The sequence below is a fragment of the Capricornis sumatraensis genome, chromosome 15 (assembly GCF_032405125.1).
Source record: "Capricornis sumatraensis isolate serow.1 chromosome 15, serow.2, whole genome shotgun sequence".
In the NCBI taxonomy this organism is placed as follows: Eukaryota; Metazoa; Chordata; class Mammalia; order Artiodactyla; family Bovidae; genus Capricornis; species Capricornis sumatraensis.
Window position 1 is genome coordinate 48187527 of NC_091083.1, and position 26171 is coordinate 48213697.

The following is a 26171-nucleotide window of genomic DNA, read 5'->3' on the forward strand; positions in this document are numbered from 1 at the left end:
TGGTCAGCATCACTGATTATTCGAGAAATGCAAGTCAAAAGGCCAATGAGGTATCACCTCACACCTGTCAGAATGGCTAGCACAAAAAATCTGCAGGAGTAAAAGAGGGTGTGGCTTAGGGAAACCCTTCTACACTGTTGGTGGGAAGGTAAATCAGTACTGGCACTACAGGAACCACAGGGAAGGTCTTTAGAAAGCTGAGCACCGAAGTCCTTTGTGATTCAGCTTTCCCAGGCCGGGGCGCGATCCAGACAAAGACACCTGAGCCCCAGTGATCATGGCAGCACTCTGCACACCAGCCAAGTAAGGGAAGCAACCCAAGTGCCGACGGACGGACGCACGGACACACAGATGGGGTCCAAACACAGAATGCAATGTACTCAGCCACAGGAAGAGATGAAATATGGCCACGTCCAGCCACGAGAAAGGAAGCAGGGCTGACCATACTAAGCGAAATCATAGAGACAGGGAAAGTCATACGCCATGTATCACTCCCAGGTTACATCAAAACGCAGATACAAGTGACTTCTTCACAAAACAGAAACAGCCTCACAGACTTACAAAAGCAACCTATGGCTGCTAAAAGGGAAAGGTGCTGGGCAGGAAGAAATTAGGCTGAGATCATTTTATAAATACTAGTGTGTTTACTCAGCAAACCAGCTGATCAGTACAAGTAACCCTACTCAACACTTTGTAATAACAGACATGGGAAGAGACCCAGAATAACACATGCACAACTATGTACAAGTGAATCAAGTTACTGTACACCTTTAAAAAAAGCCATACAACATTACAGATCACCTATATACTCCCATTCAAAACAAACATTACGTGAAAAAAGGAAAAAAGAAAGAGAAACGTGGGCTCTGTCCCCCTCAGGCCTTGGTGACCTGGGCTGGGGTCACACCCCTGGAACCCAAGCACCTGGGTCCCCAGGCTGGACAGTCCTGGGCTGAGGGAGTGGGACGACGTGCTGGCCCACGAGCCCTCCCCGATGGACCCTCTGCACGAGCTGTGGTCTCAGATGCAGGGGGCAGTCCCTCCTGCAGAGTCCAGGCCTCCTGCCCCCACAGGAAGGGGCGGCTTCAGGGCTGCAGGAGCTCTGGACAGTCCCCTGGGGTTCATAGCTCTGCTGCTGGGGTTCCCACCTCCAGCCTCCTTCCTGAGGACCCCCTCAACCCACGGATGACAGCACCCTCCCCAGACGGCTGTTGCAGGAATGGGGAGGTGTTCGGGGGACAAAGGGTAAGGGAGAGAAGTCAGGAGACGCAGCCTTGGGTGTTTCCTCTGACATATTCACTCTAAGGGATGACCAGGAACAGGACTTTCCCTAAAGTCAGCTTCCAGAGAAACCAGAGTTGGGTGTGGAGAAAAGCTGCTGCCTTTTGTAACAACACGTTGAAAATAGGCACTGCTGGGGTCTTCATGTTCAAGAGTCACTGGGGCTGGAAATGAGACCTGTGCTCAATATATTTCCTGGAGAAAATCATCAGAAAAGATCACAACAGGGCCGACTTCCAATAAGCCAATGCTGCTGCTGTTAAGTCACTTCGGTCATGTCCGACTCTGTGCACCTCCATAGACAGCAGCCCACCAGGCTCTCCCGTCCCTGGGATTCTCCAGGCAAGAACACTGGAGTGGGTTGCCATTTCCTTCTCCTGGAAAAGGAGAAGGAAGCCAATGATACTCACCAAATAAAAAGAGCATGGTAAGATACTCCACATCACTGATTATTAGAGAAATGCAAATGGAAACTACAATGAGGTGCCATTCACACCTTTCAGGACTGCCAGCACCAAAAAGATCTACAGAGAATAAGTGCTGCAGAGGGCCTGGGGGATGGGGGTCTGCCTACACTCTCAGTGGGGTGTAAGCAGGTGCAGCCACTAGGGAGAGCATTGTGGATGTTTCTGAAGAAATGAAAATCAGAGTTCCCGTGTGATAGGGCAATCCCACACCTAGGCGAACTTGGGGAAAAAACAATAATTCACGAAGAAACACACGCTCGATTTTCACTGCAGCAACCTAAATGCCCATCTACAGAGGGATGGATAAAGATGTGGCACGTATACACAATGGAGTCTAGTCAGCCATAAGAAGCAGTGAAATAATGTGATTTGCAGACAAGTGGATGGACCTAGAGATTGTATTACAGAGTGAGGTCAGAAAAGAAAAACAAATACAGTATTGCTTATACAAGGAATCTAGAAAAATGATACAGATGAACTTATCTGCAAGGCAGAAATAGTAAGAGGTGTGGTGAACAAACTTATGATTACGGTGAAGGAGGGGGAGATGAACTGGGAGACTGGGATTGACCCATATAAGCTACTGATACCATGTTTAAAATAACTATTGAGAACCTACTATATAACACAGAGAACTCTACTCAGTGCTCTTGGTGACCCGAATGGGAAGGAAACCCCAAAAAGAGGGGGGTCCTTGTAAACATATTATAACTAATTCACTTTGCACAGCAAAAACACAACATTGTAGAACAACTGTATGCCAATAAAAATTCTAAAAAACTCAAGACAAGTCACAGATTAATATTAACACATACATTTCAAAAGATCAAACCGCAAGTAAAACACTTGTCATGAAGTCCATTCTTTCCACGTAATCTCTTTATTTCTTAATCAACTTGGAGCCTTCACTGAGCTGCATTGTTCCTGGAATTTATTGGGCATGACATATTTGGGCAGGCTTCTTTACAATTCCGTGTAAGAGCTGTTTCGCCTGCAGTCGTAATTACCTCATCGCTGCACATGCCAAGGAAGTCAGCCCTGAGTCAGGGGAGATGCTGTGTCCCCACTAAAGCCACAGCCCTCGGAGGCTGCTGGTCAGGGGCCTTGCCAGGCCACGGTCACTGATGCCAAATGGCACCCCAAACCCAACAGGCAAAGAGATGCACCACTAAACACTCATGACCAACAAACCAAAACTGTCTCAACACTGATCTGCTCTTAAAAAAAAAAGATCCCCCACAGTACCACTCACCATCAAACACAACTTGTTCTTGCAAGGATAATTCCTCAGTATGCAGAGCTTTTTTCAAAAAAAATTAAATGGAAAATTAAGAACCTATTCTTTTCATGATGCCAGGCAGCACATTCACCTGTTTTAAGTGCTCCTGGAACACAAGCAGGAAAAGCTTCAGACCAGGGAGAACTCAGAGAATGGAGCAAGATGAGCACAGCACGTACCACTTGCAGGATGCTGGAGACGCTCTCCCAGTCAGCTTCCACAATGTTGCTGCCGCCGTCCACCATGCCCTGGTAGCCCTGAGGAGGGAAGGACAGCATTAAGACCAGGTTCAACTGAGTTGACACATTAACCGATCCATGAGTGTCGCAAAACAGAAACGCCAGCGACGATGGAGCCGAGTTTCCAGGAGCCCGGAGCTCAGGAGACAGCGTGATGCGAGTTATAGGGGAGATGCTAGTGCTCTTCCCAGGGGCAGAACTGTGAGAGAGCCCCTCAGATGCCATCTCCAGTAATGAGAATGTCTGCCCAGAATAACCCAGGGTGCTAGAGACAGACGCATTCTGCCTGCTGTCCTCTGGCTCCCGAGAGATTGAAAAGGGACAGAATGACCCCAACACCATTGGTGATTCCACACAAACTTGCTGAGAACAGTGGTGTCAACCACACGGAGTACAGGAACACATCCGCTTGGTAACCTGGGAGGGCCTCCAGCCGCCGGGTGACCCGAAACTCTCCAGGCACAGGAACAGGGTCTGAAGGCACAGCTGATGCCACGCACCCCCATCCTCCTCACCTTGGGGCTGGTGCCAGCTCATGACCCCGAGCGAGGCTGCAAGCAGGTCTGGACAGCCATGAACGCTTGGCCGGAAGCCCAGAGACAGTGACCTTTCAACTCTAAATGCAGCCCATTTTCCCCACAGAATATGTAAGGTCAACGACGATGGAATTGTTCACTTGGGTCTCTGTCTACGTGACTCACTTTCCAGGGCATTTTATCCCTGAAAAGGAAAAGGTATTCGCTGTTTAGAAAAGTTTATAATAATTATTGTTGTGGATTTCTATCCCCTGGAGAAAGGAATGGCAACCCACTCCAGTATCTGTGCTTGGAGAATTCCATGGACAGAGGAGCCTGTGGGCCACAGTCCATGGGGTCACAAAGAGTCGGACACGACTGAGCGACTAACACTTTCATTTCATTATAGACAGTATAATTACACACATTATATATAGCACATTATACATCAATATGGTACATAAACACATATACACCTGCACGTATGTGTCTAGTCTAGGGTTACACACATGACCTCAGGACAGGCTGGGTCAGGGGTACCCACAGCCCTGCCTTCACGCTGAAGAAGTGGCATTTGCTCCACACACATCTCGGGCCAACTCCAAGGATCACTTCTATCTTTTTGTCCCCATCTCCCTTCTTTCTTTCTGGAAACCACAGAGGGTGTACGTTTTTAGCCTGCTCCATTGAAAGCCCTGAGCCCAGTGCGGCTGTCACCCTGGAAGGCGAGGGTGATAAGCCTGAGTGTGATATGATCCAGGCCTCCTCAAGGAGAGGGAGCGCTTATCAGAGGTGCTATTTCAGTTTTGTCCTGGTATGTCAGCTACCTGAGGCAGGCGCTATCCTGCAGGGCACCCTGCTACTCCAGGAGCGGATGAAAAACCAGGCCCTCTCCCCTTCTGAGGGACTCCAGGGAGCTTGTTTCCACAGAATATTAAAAACAGAGGACAGACAGGCAGCTAGCAGACGGTGAATAGATCATAGATGGCAGGTGATGGGCGAGCTAGGTAGGAGGTAATTGATAGGTGATAGATGGGAGAGATCAGTAAAAGGCTATGGTTTGGTTTTTCCAGTAGTCATGTACAGATGTTAGAGCTAGACCACAAAGAAGGCTTAGCACTGAAGAACTGATGCTTTCTAACTGTGGTGCTGGAGAAGACTCTTGAGAGTCCCTTGGACTGCAAGGAGATCTAACCAGTCAATTCCAAAGGATATCAGTCCTGAACATTCATTGGAAGGACAGATGCTAAAGCTGAAGCTCCAGCACTTTGGTGGTATGCTGCTGAAAACTACTCTGTTGGGAGTTGATGATTTCTGAGAATTTAAATATGGATTTAATTAAAAAAAAACAACCCTGCAAATCCTTCTGCTCCTAGAGTAAGAACATGGAAAACTGTTCTACAGACCATAACACTTATCCTGAGACTCTCCAGAAAGAGTTTGGTTACTTTGTGCAGCCTAGATACACACAATAAAGAAAGTGACTAAGGAATAGGGGATGAGCTTGCCAGTGTTGCTCTCCAAACCTCTCATTGCTCCCATGGGCTGGGCCATAGGAAGTGACTCACCCTGTTAACTGCAAACTTGTTAGGCCCGTGGAACATCTGAAGAAGAACTACCTACTGTGGTTTTAAATTGTCTTTTGCTAACATGGAAGATGTTCCTGAGACAGGAAGACTAGTTTTATACAGATGTTACTATAATTTATCAGTTCTGATGAGCTTTTTCAAGTCTCCTTACAACGCTGAATACTTATTCCAATGTAGCCAGAGCCCAAAATATTTTCTAAAATTCTCTTTTGGAATCCTCCTTTCTGAGCCAGTTCTATGACTCACACAAGAAAAACAAACTGTAAAACCTTTGAAGCTCGCTTAGTTTTGGACCAAAAGCAATACCATCTCATTGGTGCTGGTCATAAGATGACCCAGGAGACCCTCCGCTGTCTGATCCAGCCCAACACCAATCATGCCTGAGGCTCTGAAGCCACCTTAACTCACTATCAGATCAGTTTGAACAAAACAGGCACAGTCTCCCAGCTGGTTATGGAGGAGATGGTGCCACATGGGTATTTTTCAGCATCTGTTAAATCTGTTCTAATAGTGTAAGAGTTGGTCACCTGGGTGGTTTTCTCTTAAAAGAAATCTCACGAGTGCTGTTTAAAGACCCAGAGCGAAATTCCGATCTTGGGCTATGACAAAGTTGGCTTTTAAAAAAATTATTTTGGGGTCATGGCTATATGCGTGCCAGATTTTGGTTCTCTGACCAGGGCTTGAACCTGTGCCCCCTGCAATGGAAAAGCAGAGTCCTAACCGCTGGACTGCTAGGGAAGTCCCTAAAAATGTATTTTTAATTTATCTTATTTTCTGGGAGGTATAATTTCTTTGTGGCGTGGGGATGGTATCACTTGTGTTTGCATAAGCCCAGACTCAAATTTTAGATATTCACTATCTAGAGTCCTTTGTGTATCAATTGCACCTTAATAAAACTTTAAAAAGAGAAAAGATATTTGCAATAATTATACAAGTTGAAGACAAAGATGAAAGTGAAGGAAAGTTACTGGGATTTTAACTCTACCTGGTGGCAACTTGGCCTTCATTTTTCTGACTACTCTTAAAAGAGAAGATGTTTAATAGTCCCTTCTACTTGTAGTCCACTGAATTAGCTGGCATCTTTTATACAGAAGATTTGAGACCAGTTCTGCACTGAAGCCAGGTAAGATGCTCTGCTCCGTTCAGGCTAGGCTGTTTCTTTTCTAAAAATAAAAGTGTCACATGGGTCCTCATGTCTTCCCAACTTGGCAGTGCTTTTCCTAAATCCTAGATTCTTTGGGGAGCAGCACGGTTTGAATGGCAAGCCTTTCAAGGACCAGAGGAAACAACTGCTAAAAAGCTTACCGAGCTTCAAAGTATCTCCTAGATACTGTAACCACCTACATTCAGAGGCTTCTCCAGGGGTCCCAAGCAAACACCCACGTTTGTTTCCCACAGAATGAAGATTTCCCAAGTCAGTTCGTCGTTAATAAAGCTTCTCGTGTACAGCATTTGAGAGCCAGCACACAGGTTCGCTCTGAACTGCTCAAGGGCCAGCAAGTCCGTCGTGCCGGACCAGCTGTGGGTGCCGAAGAGGCGGGCGGGGACAGCTCTCCATGCGGACGGCTTTAGGGATGCAGGAACGATGGTTCTAATCATCCACAGGAGAGTCAGTGCGGAACCTGAGACCACACAGTCCCCACACCCAAGCCCAGGGCCTGAGAGGCCCCACCAGGTTCTAAAGGCACGGATACTCCTGTCCAGAGGACCAGCCGTAACCCCTGCTTGCTGACTTCATGGCTTCAGGGAAAACGCCCTTGGCTTTTTCCTCGGTGAGATGTGGTCGACTCCAAAATTCTCAGCAGCTTGGAACAGTCACGGCACAGCCCTGAACTTTGTGCTTTTGAAACCCGATAACAAACCAACGTGATTTATTGAGCCCTCTGGCGTTATTAGATTTCTAAGCCAAAGCTCATAATACACAGTTCCTGGTAAACCAAAAGTCATAGCAGGATAAAGCCAGCCCTCTTATCTCTGTGACTTACGTGCTCAATTAGTGATATCAGTGGGTGGGGCAGACGATCATTTTTGCAACTTGAGCACTAAAATGAGAGCTGGCCCTCGACGGTCCGAGGCCGCGGGAGTGATGCCGACAGCGTGAGGGTCAAGCCAGGTCACACACGAAGGATTCTGCTCGAGCCCAGCGGGGAGCAGCCTGTGGTTACGGAGGTGCCCCTCGTGGCTCAGATGGTGAAGAATCTGCCTGCTGATGCAGGACACTCAAGTTCGATCCCTGGGTTGGGGGGTTCCCCTGGAGGAGGGCATGGCTACCCACTCCAGTATTCTTGCCTGGAGAATCCCATGGACAGAGGAGCCTGGCGGGCTACAGTCCATGGGGTCACAAAGAGTCGGACACGACCGAGCGACTAACCCTTTCATGCTCAGGGCTGTGAGGGGTCACTACTCCAGGTGGGCACAAGTCAGCCTCCTGCCAAAAAGGTGGGTTTCCCGCTATGTCCCCCAGGTCACCAGCCTGCTGTGAATTAAATTAAGGAGCTGGACTGACCTGGCACGGGGCACGTTGGCCAAAGGCCCAGGCAGTACTGCCTCCCTCTCAGCCACCCGGAGAAGCTTCTGCCTACCTCCCAGCACCACTGTGGCTGTTTTTAGTTAGTGGTTAAGGAGTTCTGTCTTTAAGGAAGTTAAAATGCAGAAAGCGGAAGTGTAAAAACCTCAAGGAGAGGAGACAATGGGACTCTGGTCACCTCCTTGGCCTTCAGGGAACTGTTGAGGGGGCAGGCAGAGGCAGTGACCACGGGTGAGAGAAAAGGACAGGCGTGTCCCCAAAGCTGACCTTCTAACCTGCTCTCGGTGTGAGTGGTGGCGTCACCATCCACCGTGCCCACATGCCCCGGGGCCACAGGACACCATCACAGCCACCTGCGTCCCCCTCCCTCCAGCTTCGAATCCCCTTCGGGGTGAGCCCCCCGCTACAGAGCACAGCCTGGGCTTCTGGGCAGGTCGGCCCGCTCTGTCCCCCCTGGGAAAGTGAGCTTTGTTGCTGTTTGGTCACAACATGACAATTCTCACTTGAAAAACTGTGAAAGTGGACAGTTTCTCATATCCAAGAAGAAAATAAAGTGTCCAAGGGAGGCAAGGAAGGGAGACAGGGCTCCTCTAAAGCTTGTTCATGCTCCTACAATATCCGGCTGGGAAGCTCAGGCCCCAGGTGAGTGCAGTTCAGACTCCATGCTGGTCTGAGGGGCCCCGAGCTCTGGTGAGAAAGTCATTCAACTGGACCTCCTCTGACAGCTGGCGAGACGAGAACATTAACTCCTGGTCTTGCTCCGATGTCACTGTTCTTTTCTAGTTCAAACTCCTGACTCACCTAATGCACTTAGAATGTATTGTCTATAATAATAAGATCAGCCTCTTAAAGTGAAGCTCCACTTTCAGCTTGTCTTCAATATGTGGAGGATGATGGGTGAACCCTGATATTCACAAATGCTGGGCTTGAGCAGGGCAAGCTGCTAAGAGTTCCTTTAAAGAGGAAGACTCTTGCGTTAGTCATAGTTAAAGAGCTATAACCAGAATGGTGACTTTTTTTAATCTTCGGTAAAATGTTAGTCCCTCAGTCCTGTCTGACTCCTTGTGACCTTGTGGATTATAGCCCTCCAGGCTCCTCTGTCCATCTCTTCTGGGACTCTTCAGGCAAGAAAACATGAGGGGACAGGCATTCCCTTCTTCAGGGGATCTTCCCAACCCGATCGAACCCAGGTCTCCTGAATTGTAGGCTGATTTTTTACCATCTGAGCCACCAGGAAATCTTTGGGAAAAGTGAAAGTCACTCAGTCCTGTCTGACTCTTTGCGACACCATGGACTATACAGTCCATGGAATTCTCCAGGCCAGAATACTGCAGTGGGTTCCCTTCTCCACGGGATATTCCCAACCCAAGGATCACACCTAGGTCTCTCGCATTGCAGGTGGATTCTTTACCAGCTGAGCCACAAGGGAAGCCCAAGAATACTGTAGTGGGTAGCCTATCCCTTCTCCAGCAGGTCTTCCTGACCCAGGAATCGAACCACGGTCTCCTGCATTGCAGGCGAATTCTTTACCAACTGAGCTATCAGGGAAGCCACCTTCGAGAAAACGAGCATCTCATTTTGAGCTCATATATTAAATGAAAAACAACTAGGCCATTTCCACAGCCAAAACCAGCGCAGCAGCCAACATACGGACTCTCCCTGCTCCACTTCTTATCCACCTAGACCTGGGACGGTCCACCCTGAGCACCTCACTTCCTCCAAGAAGCTGAAGGCACCTGTATGTTTCTAAGGGAAAGTCCTATCTTAAGAAGGAAAAAACACAGACAAATCTACAGCAGGCTAGGTGGAGAGAATGAGTTAATCCACACCCCGCCCCATCCCTCCCAGAAGGCGCCCAAGGGCTGGCATGCACCACACGTAGACGCGTTCCAGACTTACAGCAAGCTTGGCGGCAGCTAGACAGAACGCGTCCGTGCCAGACCCTCAGCAGAAATACCAGTGTTTTCTGGTCAATATGCTTCCCACATGCTTTCTGCCCAAGAAAAAGCCAAAGCACCCTCATTTCAATAATTGATGTGGACCTGTTTAACTGTTTTGATGTTGGCAACCGCCAAAGTTCCAGCTAAACTTAGAAATTCAACCAGGGATGGAAAAATATGTTGGATAAGTTACCAAATGATGCTTTAAAAAAACAAGCTCATTCTCTAAACTTGAGCCCCACTGGGTATGGGGCGGTGGTCCCCAACCAGGGGACTACTGCTGACTTCCGGAGACATTTCTGGCTGTCACTGCTGTGGACTAGGGGTGATCCTGGCTTCCGGGGGGCTAAGGCAGGGATGCTCTAACCACCATACACAGCCCAGCCATGCTCCCCACGCCTGGATCCTGCAGGTGCCAAGAGTGCTACAGCCAGGAAGGAAGCCATGTCTATCGGGACATGACCCAGACGGTGGATGTCCACAGTCCTGAGATGGTCCACAGGGAGGTGAGTCCCCCGAGCCCCCGATTCTGCATCTGGCCACAAGCAGCAGAGTCAGCGGCACCTGGAACATGATGACCCCTGCCTGGTTTGTGCAGAAAGTCCTTCCAAGTGCAGAAGGTGATGGGCAAGGAAACAGGCCCAGAAGGTGAGCATGTGGATCTCCCGTCACTTGGCTACGGACGTGGGCCCTCAACCGCTCCCCCTAGCCTGCAGGTCAAAGATGTGTGGGTCTTAGAAGCTGGGGTTTTCAGCAGCAGCACAAATATCCCAGTCACCTGGTGCCGTCGGCAGCATGAAGAGGCCTCACCTGCATCCTGGGACAGTCATGCTAGGTGGCAGGCACTGTCACAGGCAGCCCCATCAAGGAGTGCTGCCCAAATGAACTCAGGCAAACTTGAGAGATTTTTGGATTCAGAATTACAGGTGCAGGGTCCTCACACCTGCAGTGAGGGATGACTGGATTCAGGGGAATGGTACTGATACCATTTGTGCCCAGGCCCTGGATCAAGGCCAACTGAGTACTCTGGTCTCAAGTGGGCCCTGAGGGGAGGCTGACCCCAAGGACTCCCTTCCAAGGGGTGGAAAGAACAGGCCCTGATACACCAAAATATCCCCTGAATACAGACACAGCCACAGGACATGGTGCCAATTAGAAACAAACACACAACGAAAACCCTCAGCCTGAGAGGGGCGACTTCAAGTTGACCAGTTACAGTGTGCGTTCCAGTATCCACACCGGCCCTCAGCATCAAGCTCTGTGGACGCGGGATGTTGAGCAGCGTCCCTGGCTCACGAGATGCCCCTCAACCTAGGAGGACCCAAAACCATCTCCAAGGAAACAAAGCCTGGGGGTGAGACACGCCCCCACCACTGCCTTGCTGTGCATGCCAGCTCCTGTCCCAGCCCCGCCAGTGACTGAGAAGTGACACAGAGGAAGTGTGCTGCCCACAACCCCTCAGGTTCTTCAGTGAAGTAACTCAGCTGACTTCCCTCACCTACCGGCAAGGCAGTCCTAAAGATCCCAGGAGGGACGGAACTGCACCCCCCACCACCCCCACCAAGGGAGGAAGCAAGCAGGGCAGCTGGCCAGGCAATCAAAGGCTTCCTGGGGAACATGCTGGAAACCAGAAGCTGGAGGACTGTTCACCTCCAGTGAGTCTGAAACAACATTATTACACGTAACAGAAAAGCCAGATCTGAGGGGGCTCCGCCTCCAGGACACGTTTAACCATGGTGTTCACGTATCAGGAACTCCTATCAGCCCAGGCTGCGGGGCCCACACTCAAGTTCTAAGGCACACAACCCCACCTCAAAGTGAAATAAAACAAAAGGGCAGTGGGTGTGAGCGGAAACAAAGGAACACTGGCAGGACCCCTAAGAGAACCATCCCTTTTAACTTGGCCGGATGCTGTATCTTGGGATCACAACAATGATGCAAAGTATAGAGCGGCTTCAAAGATTAATCTAGGGCTTGCTGTGTCAGGAGAGCTGAAAAATGGGTGGTGATCTACATATATTTCAGTGCCGCGAGAACACGAGGTAAATGATGAGACATCAGGTTGATGGAATTTTACAGACATAGAAAACTGTTACAACGTAGTGGCAGATAAAACGTATGGTACACAAAATATGTTTGCTATGACGTTAATAACGTGAATGCTTCCTCCCAGTCTTTACCATACATGATACTAGGAGGAATCAGAACAAAATGCTAACAGTGATTCGGGAAGAATTCAGCAATCTTAAGAAACCATTCTCTAATTTCCATTTTTAGAATTCAAAAACTAATGATAAGCTACTTTTTCTAATAGTTGCTGAAATCAACCATGTGGTCGAAGCTACAGGGGCGCCTTCCCAACAAACACAACTCACTTCTAAGCTGCCAGGACCTCAAAAGCGAGATAATCAACCATCCCTGCTGTTTGCTTTCAGAAGCTCCATTCTGAAGTTAAGGCATAAACAGACACTAGGGAGGTAGCCTGGGTTTTACATTTATGATGAAAAGTTCAAAGAGGAGGCTTTCTCCCATTTACCTTAATGTCTGTTCACATTCAGGCTGCATTTTCAGTGAATGTATCTATAGGGATGGGAACTACAAATCAATACGACCAGCTTGAGATCCTTATTCTACTACGTTGATGTCAAAATGGCATTTTGAGCCCTGTTTCATTTATTTATTAGGAGCCCTGCTCCCTAAGACAAATCTCACAGACGTGCATCTAGACCAGGGGGTGTGACCCCAACATCCCCAGGAGGCTCTCCTGGTACCTGCTACCTGCTACCCTGTGTGCCCGTCACCCCTTGCCTGTGGTCGGCAGCCCTGGGCAGGCATGAGGCCCGCAGAGAAAGTGGGAAGAGATGTGACACTGACCTCATAGATGAAGTACACCTTGGCGCCCACGTATATCCCCATGCGCACGACGGCCCGGACAGCAGCATTCATGCCTGCAGAGGAAGGAAGACAGTCATTACTGATGAGGCCCTAGTTAACTAACTGTGACAGTGGGAAAACCATGCACCCCCTCGGAAGGCTCCTCTTGTGAACAACAGTCCCGACGTGAACCCCCAGGACTAGAGCAGGGAGCCGGGGACAGGAGTACAGAGACCAATGTGTCGCAGGCTGGACCACAGGGAGCATCACAAGGGAGCCAGGATGTTTGTTTTAAATTTTGCTGCAAACACACTCAGGACATGGGCGACCTCAATCTGGTGTGAATCTGCAGGTGATTCCATCCAATTGCAGAACAACAGAGAGGAGAGATGCTTTTTTATAGGTAATCAAAGAAAACAGGACTGAAGAGGCCCACTGGTCTGGGGAGGAGAACACTATCATCCGCTGCCAGTGTTAAAGAGTAAAATTTTAATCAGTGGCTTTAAACACAAAACAAATCACACAATCCTATTAAAACAAAGCTCAAGTTAAACAAACATACTATAAGTAATACCTAACCAAGATAAAATCTAGGCCATTTTCCATATTTCCCCAGAGCCTGAAAGGAAATTAAAAGTACAAAGTATCCTTGTATAAAACTGCTACACCCCATTTGGATGGCATCATCGACTCAACGGACATGAGTTTGAGCAAACTACGGGAGATAGTGCAGGACAGGGAAGCCTGGTGTGCTGCAGTCCATGGGGTCACCAAGAGTCAGACATGACTTAGCAACTGAACAACCAAACCACATTCTGCTTTCCACTGAAGCCCCACTTCTGGGCAGCCATCTGTGAAATGGACCATAATCTAGACCTCCGTGAACAGGTCAGGATTTCGTGTCTCTCACCCCAGGTGATGAGTGAAGCCATCAGGAGGACAGTGAGAAGGGAGGACCATTCCTCTCTGAAAGGAAGGAGCCTTGAGTCTCAGAAAACTCATAGCCTCTGGGCCCCCATAGGTTTCAATCTGAATCCTTCATAAATTTAAATTTCAGGGTCAAAATCAGGACTAAAAGTGTTGGAGAAAGTGGACAATAAAGTAAGCGATAAAGCAACAAATGAAGGCAGCCGTGTTCCCAGGAATACACTCCACAGACAAGGAGACTAAATTTGTATGTATTTGGAGGGTAAACTGGCTCAGAAGACGATTACAAATTTTCAAATTTCTTTGAACCAGGTCTGGAAATGTGGAATAAGACTGCTGCCTCTGAAAGGTGACCATTTTGAAAGGTTACTAGGTTCATGGAGCTGAAAAAGCTGGAACTAAATCCACGTTAAACAAATAAATGCATGTTAAATAAATAAATGCACGCTAAATGTGGCTGCCCCACTGCTCCCAGCTGGGCGCTCACACTCGCCCATCTCACCACAGCCTCGGGCCTCGACCCCATGGACAAGCGCGCCTCCTTGTGCCCTCCCCACAGACCCTGTGATTCCAGAACTTCATTCTGTGGCCTTGGAATTGAGAGCCTGACCGCCAAACGCTGGGGCCCCGGCAGCCCTTCACCGGGACGCCAGCACGAATGACACTGACTCCTGCCCACCCCCCAACTGCCGTGGCTTCTGAAGACCTCCTGAGGCTGGTGGCGGGTTTTCTAAAGGCAGGAATAAAGAGGACATGGGAGATTTTAAAACATGCCAGTGGGAAAGACAGGGCAGGAGAAGTGGCGAGCAGGAGACTGTCAGAGGTGACCCTGGGGACCCCCAAGTGAAATAAAAACAAGCTGGGGTGACCCCTGCCTGAGAGGCCTGACCACCTTCATGCTAACGGCCTGAGTTCCTCCCCCGCCCAGAGGAGCTGACCCGGATTCACCTGGGAACCCGACCTGTCCCCTCAGCCTGCAGCAGGCCCCGTGAGGCAGGGTCTGGGAGGGTCCTGAGCACCCATTTCTAGCAAGCTCCTGGGAGAGGAAGCCCTGGCGTCTAAGAGGCTCAGTGCCTGGCCCCCAGGGCTTTTATTCAAGGGCAGTTAATCTGCTGCAAGGCAGGCTTTTCGCAGCAGCCCCCGTGGCCCCTTCTGACTGGGCCCTGAGCGGAGCCATCCTGCTTAGAGCTCAATGATGACCAGGGCTGAGTGCTCTGCACACCTGGGCGGGTGAGCCCACAAAGCCCTGGGGACCTGGTCCTCCTGGGAGCCCAGGGAGTCAGCCCCTGAGTGAATATATTGATAGCGGAGGGAACAAGGCGAGTAAAAGGCAAAGCTGGGGTGTAAGCCCTACTCTCCCCCTTATTGTAACTTAAAACCCATTGTACTAATAACTGCCTCTAGAAGGAAGGAAACTTAGAGGAAAAAACGCCCACTAGGCCCAGTTTCTTGTGTAAATGTTTGTGGAAAGGCCGGCTGTCTGCTTGAACTTGGGGCCCACAGGGCAGAGCTGCTGCCTGGCACTGGGCCCACAGGTGGGTGCCTTCCAGAAAGTGTCCAGAGGACAGAAGCAGAGGGCAACAGGAAAGGCCAGTTTCCACCGGCCGTCTCTGTGACACACGAGTGGGGTCCAGGCTGGGTTTGCTGTCTGAGGCCTCCTGGGTGAGCAGCCCCAGGTTCCAGGGCACTCCAACAGCTGTTTTTAGTAAACCTTCAGACACAGTCAGTTTCCTTCCTTTTCCTTTTGGTTTTGTTTTGGCAGCCAGGCCCCATAATTCAAACAACCTCCATAACTGTTTCCATGGGAACCATCATCCTGCTACCAAGAAAGTGCCTTAGTCTTTGGAGAGTAACCTCTTCATCCCTTGCAAAAATTAGAACCCTCGTCCTCAGGGAATGACTGGACTTGTTACAGAAACCAAAAATAAACCTTGACAAACCCAGGGAGCAGCTAAGAGGGAAATGTGAGCAAATTAGGTGTGACAGAAAGAAGGGATTGTTAGACTGTCTTCCTGCTGTGACAGATCCTCAAGTAGCTTCTTACTAAAAGCATGGTGTATATAAGACAGTCATTAAGATAACTTCTTCCTTCTGATTGGGGAGGCCAGCAACCTCTAAGGGAGGCTTTTAAGATTCTGTTCTGATAAAATTTAAACTTCGAGCAATTTGTAAGAAATGAGGATTGTGTTGCTTCTAATAAAATAATTGGAGCTGTTTTATTTCCCCATGGTCTGAAAAACCTAATAAACATCCTTGCTCGGCCCTTTTGGTCCATGTTGAGCCATTTCCCCTGCATATTTCTCAGGGCCTACAACCACTCCCTGACTAACTTCAACATTTAAATTCTCTTTTGAAAAATAAGATCCAGTGCTTAATCTTACTGGCTTCTCCCTGATACCATGCGGTTTTCACCTTTGTACCAAAGGGAGGACGCCAGCACAGATCGGAAAACAAAACAGTTTATCTTGCTCTTGCTACTGCTGCTGCTGCTGAAGTCACTTCAGTCGTGTCTGACTCTGTGTGACCCCATAGACGGCAGCCCACCAGGCTCCCCCGTCCCTGGGATTCTCCAGGCAAGAACACTGGAGTGGGTTGCCATTTCCTTCTCCAATGCATGAAAGTGAAAAGTGAAAGTGAAGTCGCTCAGTCGTATCTGACTCTTAGTGACCCCATGGACTGCAGCCTACCAGGCTCCTCCGTCCATGGGATTTTCCAGGCAATAGTACTGGAGTCGGGTGCCATTGCCTTCTCCACTTGCTACTGCAGCCCTCTACAAAGCTCCCCTGTTTTAGTACATCAGGTGTGGGAGGGACAAAACAGTCCACAGGAGAAAGTGTCCCTGTGACCAATTACCAACCTCGCCTTCTCAGCACCCTGCCGTGTCCAATCATCGAGCCCTGTGTCAGACACCAGTGATACAAATCCCTGAGGGGTGTCGACTGTCTGTCCATCCAGGACACACGGATGGGTGTCTTCTCTCTGCCGGCACTGCTGGGCAATCCACTGACACGACGGTGGACCTGCTAGCCTAGTGGGCTTCCCCCATGGCTCAGCAGTAAGAATCTGCCTACAGTGCAGGAGCGGCAGGAGACACCGGTTCAATCCCTGGGTCAGGAAGATCCCCTGGAGGAGGGCATGGCAACCCACTCCAGTACTTGACTGGAGAATCCCATGGACAAAGGAGCCTGGCGGGCTACAGTCCACGGAGTCACAAAGAGTCAGACACGACTGAAGTGACTTAGGACACATGTGGTAGCCTAGTGGTTAGGATCCCAGGCTTTCACTGTGCAGGACCTGGGTTCAATCCCCGGTTGAACTAAAATCCTGCAAGCCACGTGGCAAGGTACAAAAAAAAAAAAAAATGAGTGCATTTGATTACTGAAGGCTTAATTCATCAAAATGACTTCATGAGAAAAGACAGACAGACTAGTCACCTCCATCTTGCAGAAGGAAGCAGTCCATTCTAGGTGAGGTTCCAGGAGGGAGATTCAACAAACATCTGGGTACCTGCCAGGTGCCCCCAGTACTGCCCTGGGCACCAGAAACACCCTGGTGAATGGACACACGTCCTGGGCCACCACTTCCCACTGTAGCCACTTGGCCCAGCCAGCTCATCTCAGAGCTCACTTGCTTGTGTGTGAAACATATGAGTTACTGCATGGAAGCACTGGTGGCTACTGCTAAGCAAATGATCACTGAATGTTAGTTACTCTCTCTTTTTTTAAAATCTTATTGGAGTATAGTTGATTTATAGTGTTTTGTTTCAGGTGCACAGCAAAGTGATTCAGTTACACATATACATATCTCCACTCCTTTTCAGACTCTCTTTCTTTACAGATTATTACAGAATATTGAGTAAAGTTCCCTGAGCTATACAGCAGGTTCTTGTTGGTCATCTATTTTATATATAGCAGTGAGTGTATCAGAGAAGGCGATGGCACCCCACTCCAGTACTCTTGCCTGGAAAATCCCATGGATGGAGGAGCCTGGTAGGCTGCAGTCCATGGGGTCGCAAAGAGTCGGACACAACTTCACTTTCACTTTTCATTTTCATTCATTGGAGAAGGAAACGGCAACCCACTCCAGTGTTCTTGCCTGGAGAATCCCAGGGACGGGGGAGCCTCGTGGGCTGCCGTCTATGTGGTCGCACAGAGTCGGACACAACTGAAGCGACGCAGCAGCAGCAGTGTGTGTATGTTAATCCCAAACTCCTAATTTATTACCCACCCCCCTCGTTTCCCCTTTGGGCACCATAAATTTGTTTTTAAAATCTGTGGGTCTGTTTCTGTTTTGTAAATAAGTTCATTTCTGTATTTTTTTTAAAAATTAGATTCCACACGAGTAATATTGTTTATTTGTCTTTCTCTGTCTGACTTGTTCGGTCACAAAGCCATGCTTCGTATGATAATCTCCAGGTCCATCTGTTGTGCTGCAAATGGCATTATTTTGTTCTTTTTTTTTTTATGGCTAACCCTTCCTGTTAGTATGAAGGCTTATACAGACTCCATCTACATGTTGCTGTTGTTCAGTTGCTAAGTCCTTTCCAACTCTTTTCCACCCCATGGACTGCAGCACACAGGCTTCCCTGTCCTTCACTATCTCAGAGTTTGCTCACACTCATGTCCACTGAGTCGGTGATGCCATCCAACCATCTCATCCTGCCGCTCTCTTCTCCTGCCCTCAATTTTTCCCAGCATCAGGTTCTTTTCCAGTGAGTCAGCTCTTTGCATCAGGTGGCCAAAGTATTGGAGCCTCAGCTTCAGCATCAGTCCTTCCAATAAATATTCAGGGTTGATTTCCATCAGCTTTCTGTAAACACTGGCTTACTTTGCTATAGGTCAAAAAGGACTCAGTCTTCCTGTTCAGTCTACCCTGTAGGTCCATTCCTCTGCACTTTCATCTATACTGGGCCCTCCGGAAGCCCTCAATTTGAGTCTAAGGCAAGGAGTCATTTTCGGCATATGACACAGTCTTGCTTCGGCAGTGGGTACCTTGTTAGGGTAAGTCTGTGCACTGACCTGAAACTTATTGTAGGTTAAAGTGAAAATCAGCTGAAATTTGCAGACATTCCTTGTGACAATAAAAGCAATCCAAAGAATGAAAATAATAATAATTAGCCTTAGAAATAGTCTTCCTCTGTGGCCAGGGCTGGGGGAGTCAGGAATATAACTGGAGGATTTTCGTTTTGTTCAACAATCATATAATATAAATTCCATTGGAAATAAGCGCTTCAACACTTTAGTCTCAGTTGTGATGTCAATTTAGCCACCCTGATGCTCTCATTGGACAAACGGATTTTATGTTCTACTTGCAAAGCTGCTTAAAAATCATGTGTATCATCTATGTAATATCCTTCTCTTTTGACTGGTAAGCAGGGCAGTTAGTCTCATGTTTAAGTATCTATCTGAAATTTTAGGTTATTTCCTTTAGATGACTACAGTTTACCTCTTCATTAATTTCATCAGGAAATCATTAAAACATTTTATACCAATTAAGTAGTTTATATATTTTTAGTAAGAGAAATTTCACACAGTGATACTGTCTTCCAATGTACTTTGTTAAAGCGCAGTCTTAAACTCCATTTGAGTCTTTTAAAATTTTTAACTTCTTTTGTTTCTAATCTGAGGGAAATTTTTTAAAAAATACTTCTTTCTAATTTGAGGGAAAATATTTTTACTTGTGGCAAATTAATTACTTCTTCATAATCTGCAAAATAGAAAGAAAACTGCCACTTGCCTTACTAATGAAAAGTCTGGTGTTATGAAAAAAAAATCACCTGTATAATTTTGAGCAAACTTGGCTTCTGAGTATTAATTAGATGTTACAGTCTTAAGAGCAGGGCTTACTGGAAAACATTTGGGATTGAGACGGAACTTGGTTTAAATCCTTCCAAGGGCCACCTAAGAGCCTGTAACCTTAAAAAGGTTACTTCTCTCCCTACCTCCAAAACCAAGACGGTAATCAGGCCTGGAGATGAAAACCACAAAGCTCCTAGGACATGAACTGTGCCCAGGAACCAGCAGCTATAGCCTTCTCCACATGAAATTTTATCTTTGTTTCAATCTTAGTAGAAAACTATCCTGAAATTAAGACTTGCGGTTATTCTCCTTGGTCTTTAGCTTCGAGCAAACCTCTCTTATCTTAGGGAAAATCAAGCATGGATATCATACAGAGTCAAGACAAAACAGCAGAGCACGGGGGAGTGACATCATCTCTAGAAATCACCTCCTCAAGGAGCTTAAGTCCGCTACCTCGGAGACCAGCCCCCTGGTGCACATAGCGAGGCGAGCTTTCTCAGAAAGAAATGCATGCCCCTGTTCACTTAGGTCCCAGATAGGATCGAACAGGAGGTGGCACTTGGCATGAAGTCCAAGAAGAAACAGACAACAGTCTCAGCTCTGCCCCAAGGAAGATGCCCAAACGTCAGGACACTGGGGGCTCTCCAGCAGAGACCACCCAGAGGAGCCAGTTCAGGGCATCAGGACATCTCCCATCAACCTGACCATACACCGACCAAGCCGTCTGACCTTGTCATATAATTCTGATTCTCAAAGTATGCTTTTCCACTGAGAAGAGGTGTGGACTTACTGACCTCTATTATTCATAACTGCTCACAACTGACAGAGATAAGTAGCAGGTATGTAGCAGAGAAAATGCTGATTCTGTCTATTGCATCATCACCTCAATTGCCTTTACACCAGCTACCAGGTAGCTGAGCAAATTTATGGAAAAGGATTCAAGTGAATGACCTACATTTTTTTTTGAACAGACACAGCACCTTAATTCTAAATGACTTTGCAACTCTGACCTTGAAAGCTGGAGGATTAAGAGACCAGTTCCTTTTTCTGTGCCAGCATTTTATTCTTTTTCCAAGCCCATGGTAAGAGTCACTCAGGATGCTTCCTAACTTGGGTAGCCCACGTCTCCGGACGCAGGTGCTTTTTGAAGCGCATTGACCGGGAAGCCCCTCTTAGCCCAGTAGCGACTCGGCTGGGACCCAATCCAGCACAGCAGGTAAGTAACGTGGGCTATGTCATCAGTTTCACTCTGCCATTTCCCCGCCCCCAGTCTTTGCTGTATCACGTTTTCTCTCTTCACTGGGGCCACTTTACTAGAATACCAAATTAGACCAGCCTGCTCGGGCTCAGCCGGCTTGTGGGGCGGGGGCGGCGACAGATGCGGCGCGCACCACCTTCAACAGGACAGGGAGGGGCTCTCCAGGGACCCGGGGTCCCCTGGGCTCCTGCCGGCGCACGGCGCCGGGTGTCCGGGGTCGGGGGCGCGGGGCGCACGGGCGGCGACGGGCCCGGCATCACGTACGCGCGCGGGGCAGGCGGGGCTGCGGCCACAGCTCCCCACCTGCAGCGCCCCCCTCCCGGCCCGCCCCTCTCAAGGGCGAAGAGAAGGTCACCAGCAGCGTGGGCGGAGGCTAGGGCGCCGGCCAGCCACTTAAGCATCCCTGCACCGCGCGTGGTGAGATGAGGTGAGAACGAGGCATCGGGGCCTTTCAGCTCATCTAGACAGTAGGAAGGGGGTAAAAGAAACGCCAGAAGCTGGCACGGGAGGCGTCTCTGGCCTGCGGTCCTCCAGGTTCCGAGCACATGGGCAGTACCCCGCTCCTTTCTAGCGGTTGGCTCGCCCCACCCGGGAATCTACGAGGATCAGGGATCCCCGGGCCCCCACGTGCGCCCGGCGCTAGGGGCGCGGTCGTGTCATCTCTGCTTCGGTTGTCCGCGGGCCCCAACCTTGGGGCCCCATTTCCTCCGAGACCAGCTTCCAGGCTCGCGGGTAGAGGGCGGCGCCCGAGACCGCTCTCCCGGCGCTGGCAACACCCCGGAGTCCCCGCTTCCTGGTCCTTCCCATCCAGGGGAGGCTGGCGGGGAGGGCCTAGTGACCCGCTTCGGTTTTCGGTTTGGTGACGAGCCGGAAGGAGACAGGAGATGAGAGCGGCGGAAAACCGTTTTTAAAATCTCCCAGCGGAAACGCGAGGCGGTGCCGGTTGGCCCGGCTACCTGGGCAGGGATCCCGTGCGTTCGCCGCCGCGCGCCGCGGGACAGCAGCGGGGACCCCGCCCGCGCCGCGCGGGGGTAGTGGGGCTGGGGTAGTGGGGCTGCAGACGCGTCGCGGGGACGCAGCGGTCTTCCTCGCGACCCCAGGTGTGGGGAGTCTGGGATGGAGCCAGGGCGGCCGCAGCGGCATCAGAAGTGGCCGCGCTGTAGCCAAGCCTTGGAGGAGAGTCCGGCTTCATCCCGCCTCGCGGAAGCGGAGGGACCTCCGAACGGAGTCCAGGCGATCCTGTCGCCACTCGTAATTTAGGAAATAAACGTGGAGGTGGAAAACTGACCTTCCGGGTAAGGGACCCCCGCACTCTCCACGCGGGTCGCGCAGTGACTCCTTCCGAGGCCGCACTGGCTCCGGCCTTGGGAAAGCACCTCCGAGGTTCCCGGGCGCCGGGCTTCTCCCCACCGTCACTTACTCCTGGTGCCCCTCTCCTCCTTGCTCCTCTCGGGCCCCCCATCCCTTCTCCCTGACACCTCATCCTTTCTCTGGCGTCCCTTCTCCCCGGCACCCCCATCCTTTCTCCCCGGCACCCCCACCTCCCTTCTCACTGGTCCCCTCCCTGAGCCTCCAGCCCGGGACCGGGGACCCGGTGGCGCACCTTGGGCATCCCCGCCGCTGGTCAGCACGCCGATGGCCTTGCCGGCCCCGGAGAGTTGCTCCAGGAACTTTCGGAAGGAGCCCTTGGGGGTCTGAGGGCTGTCGTGGCCGTCCATCGTGAACAGGCCGGAGACCGCGCTCTGGAGGGCGCTCAGTAGGCACTGCGCCCCGCCCGCGCCGCCGCCACGGGAACCTCCGGCCACGCCCGCGCGGCGCGCGCCAATGGGCGGCCTGGGGCGGGCGCGGGGCCGCGGGGGCGGTGGCGCGGGCGGGGCTGCGGGCGCCTGATTAAGGGGAGCTCCGGGGGCAGGGGAGCCTGGTCGGCAGGAAGGACCACTCCAGGGCGAGCCACATGGTTGGGGGGTGCGGTGTGCATCGCAGATGGGAGGAGTTTTACGAGCCGGAAGCGCCTCGGAGGGAGGGGCAGCCCGCAGGTGGGAGGGGACAGCCCACAGGTGGGCGGAGCATCCCTGGTGCAGGGAGAGCACCGCGGGAGTGTTGGCCACGAGGTGGGCGGAATGGGAGGGGGAGTCCCGGCGACGGGAGGGTGCGGGGGTCAAGGAGGAACTATAGGTGGGCGGGGTCACCGTGGTCGCGGGAACGCGGCAGGTGGGCTAGAGCATCCCGCAGGGGAAGCCCAGGAGGCCGGGTGGGGGTGCGGGGCGCCGCACGTGGGGCACCGGGTCACTGGCGGTTGTGGGGCCCGAACCATCGCCGAGGCGCGCGCCCGTTCCCACAGGGTTCCTGCCCGGGTGGCTCTCGGGGCCCGGGCTCCCCAGCCTTTCCTCCGGCCTCCGGATCGTCGAGTCGGTGGGCGTCGCCTGCTGGCGAGGAAGAAGCGCGGGCTCCGTCCCCACAGTGGCTCTGGCCGCAAGACGAGGAGGCGGGCTGGGGTCGTGGAGGACGCGCGGGGACTCTGGCCACCGCTGGCGCCGGGCTGGGCGCTGGAAGGGAAGGGGCGGGGGAAGGGCAGGAAGGTCCTGGCGAGGCGATAAGACCCAAGCCGCGGTGTCCGGGGTCGCCGGCCGGATGTTCGCTGCCCCGCCGGGCACTCCCGGACCGATGCGCTAGTGTCTGGTCCGCTGGGTGATGGATGAACAGGGAGCTTGGTCCCGGTCGGTTCCTGCAGACGGATGCGCAGTCTTTCGGAGCGCACAGCGCTGAGCTTGGGGTATGATCACCCCCAGAAAAGAGTTTCATAAGCGGCCGCATCATCAGTCCCTTGTGGGGACCGCACGGTATCCTCTTACTACTTGCGCAGCAGATGTGCGTTGAGTGGACACAGGGAAAAGAGGTTAAGTCAAGGCCGTCCCGTCCACCCGGAGCAGCCTGACAGTGGTTTACTCCTGGCTGCCCTGGACAGAGCGGTGTGTGCGCTATGCACTTCTATCTGGCGCTTGCCTTATCCTCCTGTCCTCGCTCTGAGCATCACAGTTTTTTTGCAGAAAAGATACAAATACCTGCCATGAACAAGGCCAGACTTCTGATCTCTACCCTGGACCAGAAGCGATGGAGCAACTTCTAAACCCCCCGTGGTCATTGGAATCACCTGGCCTGGTTTTTCCCGCTCCACCAGAACCGCAGAAGCCCAGTTTCTGGGAATGCTGCTTGAAAAGATGTATTTTCAACAAGTCACAGCACATTCTGATGACTGCAGAATCTGAGGGCACCTGCTCCGCAGAGTGAAACTGAGCAGCGATACTGAGAAGATATTGGGCATCGGGAGGCTGCCCTTAACTGTCCTGGCCCGGGAGCCAGGTTCATGTTTCTCCAGCCAAAGGTTTTCCCTCTCCAGGATTTGTGCTCCAGAATCATCCACCCCTTTCTGGAGCATTCTGCACTTTGAATTTTAGCCCCAAAGTCTTTATATTCTTATAAAATTGACATTTTTGTAATTTAGAGGATTGGCCATTTGTCACTGAGTTGTCTGTAATGTATTGAGTTGGCCAAACAGTTTGTAAGATGGTATGGAAAAACCTGAATGAACTTTTTGGCCAACCCAGTAAAAAATAATAGATGCAAACTAAGAGTCCAATCAATGGGTTAAGTACATTTTAATGCAAATATACACATGGCCTTCTATTGCTGGTATGATTATGAAGACAAATCCATTTACATGGAGGTGTATTTAGGATATGTTAATAAATGAAGAAGGAGATCAGAAATACCATTAAACTGTGTGTATGCACGCGCACACATGTAAATTTAGATATTTTATTTTCCTTCTGCTTATTATGGGACTTCCCACACTATGCAGTGGTAAAGAACCCCTCTGCCAATGCAGGAGATATAAAAGACTCTAGTTCCATCCCTGGGTTGGGAAGATCCCCTGGAAAAGGGCATGGCACCCTCTCCAGTATTTTTACCTGGAGAATCCCACAGACAGAAGTCTGGTGGGCTATAGTCCATAGGGTTGCAAAGAGTCGGACGTGACTTAGCATGCACACAGTCTATGGAAAGACACAGCCATCTCTCCCTTCTTTTTCTTTTGCAGTGTTTATTTTAGTATTTCTTCAGCTGGTGGTGGTTTTTTTGTGTTTTTTTTTTTTTTTTTTGGTTGTTTGGCCTTAGAAGAGGCTTCTCTGATACAAGAGGGAGAATCACATGCCATGTTGAGGTCACAGCTTACCTCCAATGTGCTGGTTCTCCACTGCTGCCTAAAAAATTACCCTGAGCTTCTGTGGCTTATATGACCACTTATATCACACGTTTATCATCCCAGAGAGGGCGTGCAGGAGGGTTTTGCTGGGCCTTCTGCTTGGGGTCTCAGAGGCTGCAGAGGTGTTGCTGGGGTCCCAATTCTCCTCTGATCCCTCATCTTAGCAACTCCCTTCTGTCCCCGCCCCAGAGCCTATTTCGAGCTAATCTACAGCCACAGCTCCACCACCATCTGCCGTTTTCCTGGTGCCTCATCTTCTTGCCCCTTCTCCCCTAGACTTGGGAATGTCGAAGATTAAATGAAACGGCTTGCTAAACAAGGAAATGCTGCCTTCAACCCCTGTCCCTCCCCCGCTGTACAGTTGTCTTTCAGTGTCCTTGTCCAAACTTAAAAATAATTCTGCTTTATGTCCAGCAGATAAACTTTAAATTATATATAAAACAGTTGGATGCTTTCCAAGACCTTGACGCAGAATCATGTTGTCCTGGACCAATTAGAGTCAGTATCCAGACACTGGGGGAAAAAAATGGAAAGAAAGCCAGACTCATTTATTTCTGCAGAGTATGTGGCCATTAAGAGTTTAACCGCTCCAGGAAATGTCACTGCTGATGTGAACTGGACCGTCTTAGAGAACAACTATTTCCTTCTCCGAGTGGTGTTGAAAGCTGGTTCACGGAGACTTCCTCATACTTCCAACACTTTTCCTGCAACAGGAGAGCACAGGTTGTGATAAGGTGGAATAAACTGAGCTTCGTAATTGCCAAGCTACTTCAGGAAACAGAGGAAAGGAGAGATGGATGGTTCTTTTGAAAAATGAGTTACATAGGGATTTCCCAGTTAGGAAAGGAAATTATGATTTTGGCAGTCTTGCCATGTGATGGTTAATCTTATGAGTTAACTTGGCCGGATCATCGGTGCCCAGATATTTGGCAAAGCATTGTGTCTGGATGTGACTGTGAAGATCTTTCCAATGAGATTAACATTTGAATCAGTGAACTGAGTGAAGCTGATCCCCTCTCCCTGTGGGGGTTGGGGGGGGGGGGCCTCAGCCAGCCCGTCGAGGATCTGAGTAAAGGTGAGCTTGTGGTCTTTCTCTCTCCCTAGATGTTATCAAATGTATCAATATACAAGTCCCGCTGGTTCTGCTTCACTGGAGAATCCTGGCAAGTCAGTCAGCTTAAATGAATTCGTTCTGTGTTTTAGTTGTGAAATGCTG

At 50.3% G+C, this 26171-nt stretch overlaps 1 protein-coding gene across 4 annotated transcripts in view; it reads right to left on the reverse strand.

Moving 5' to 3' along the window:
* PFKP (phosphofructokinase, platelet) overlaps nt 1–22442 on the reverse strand; it is a 51919-nt gene extending 29477 nt beyond the window's left edge. For all 4 annotated transcript variants that reach the window (XM_068987203.1, XM_068987201.1, XM_068987200.1 and 1 more), the window contains exons 1-3: nt 22298–22442; nt 12712–12785; nt 3207–3284 (exon numbers count right to left, since the gene is read on the reverse strand). In XM_068987203.1, coding sequence (XP_068843304.1) covers nt 3207–3284; nt 12712–12785; nt 22298–22412 — 267 coding nt within the window. In that variant the 5' untranslated portion in view covers nt 22413–22442. The remainder of the gene's footprint in view (nt 1–3206; nt 3285–12711; nt 12786–22297) is intronic.
* Between the last annotated feature and the right edge of the window lie 3729 nt (nt 22443–26171).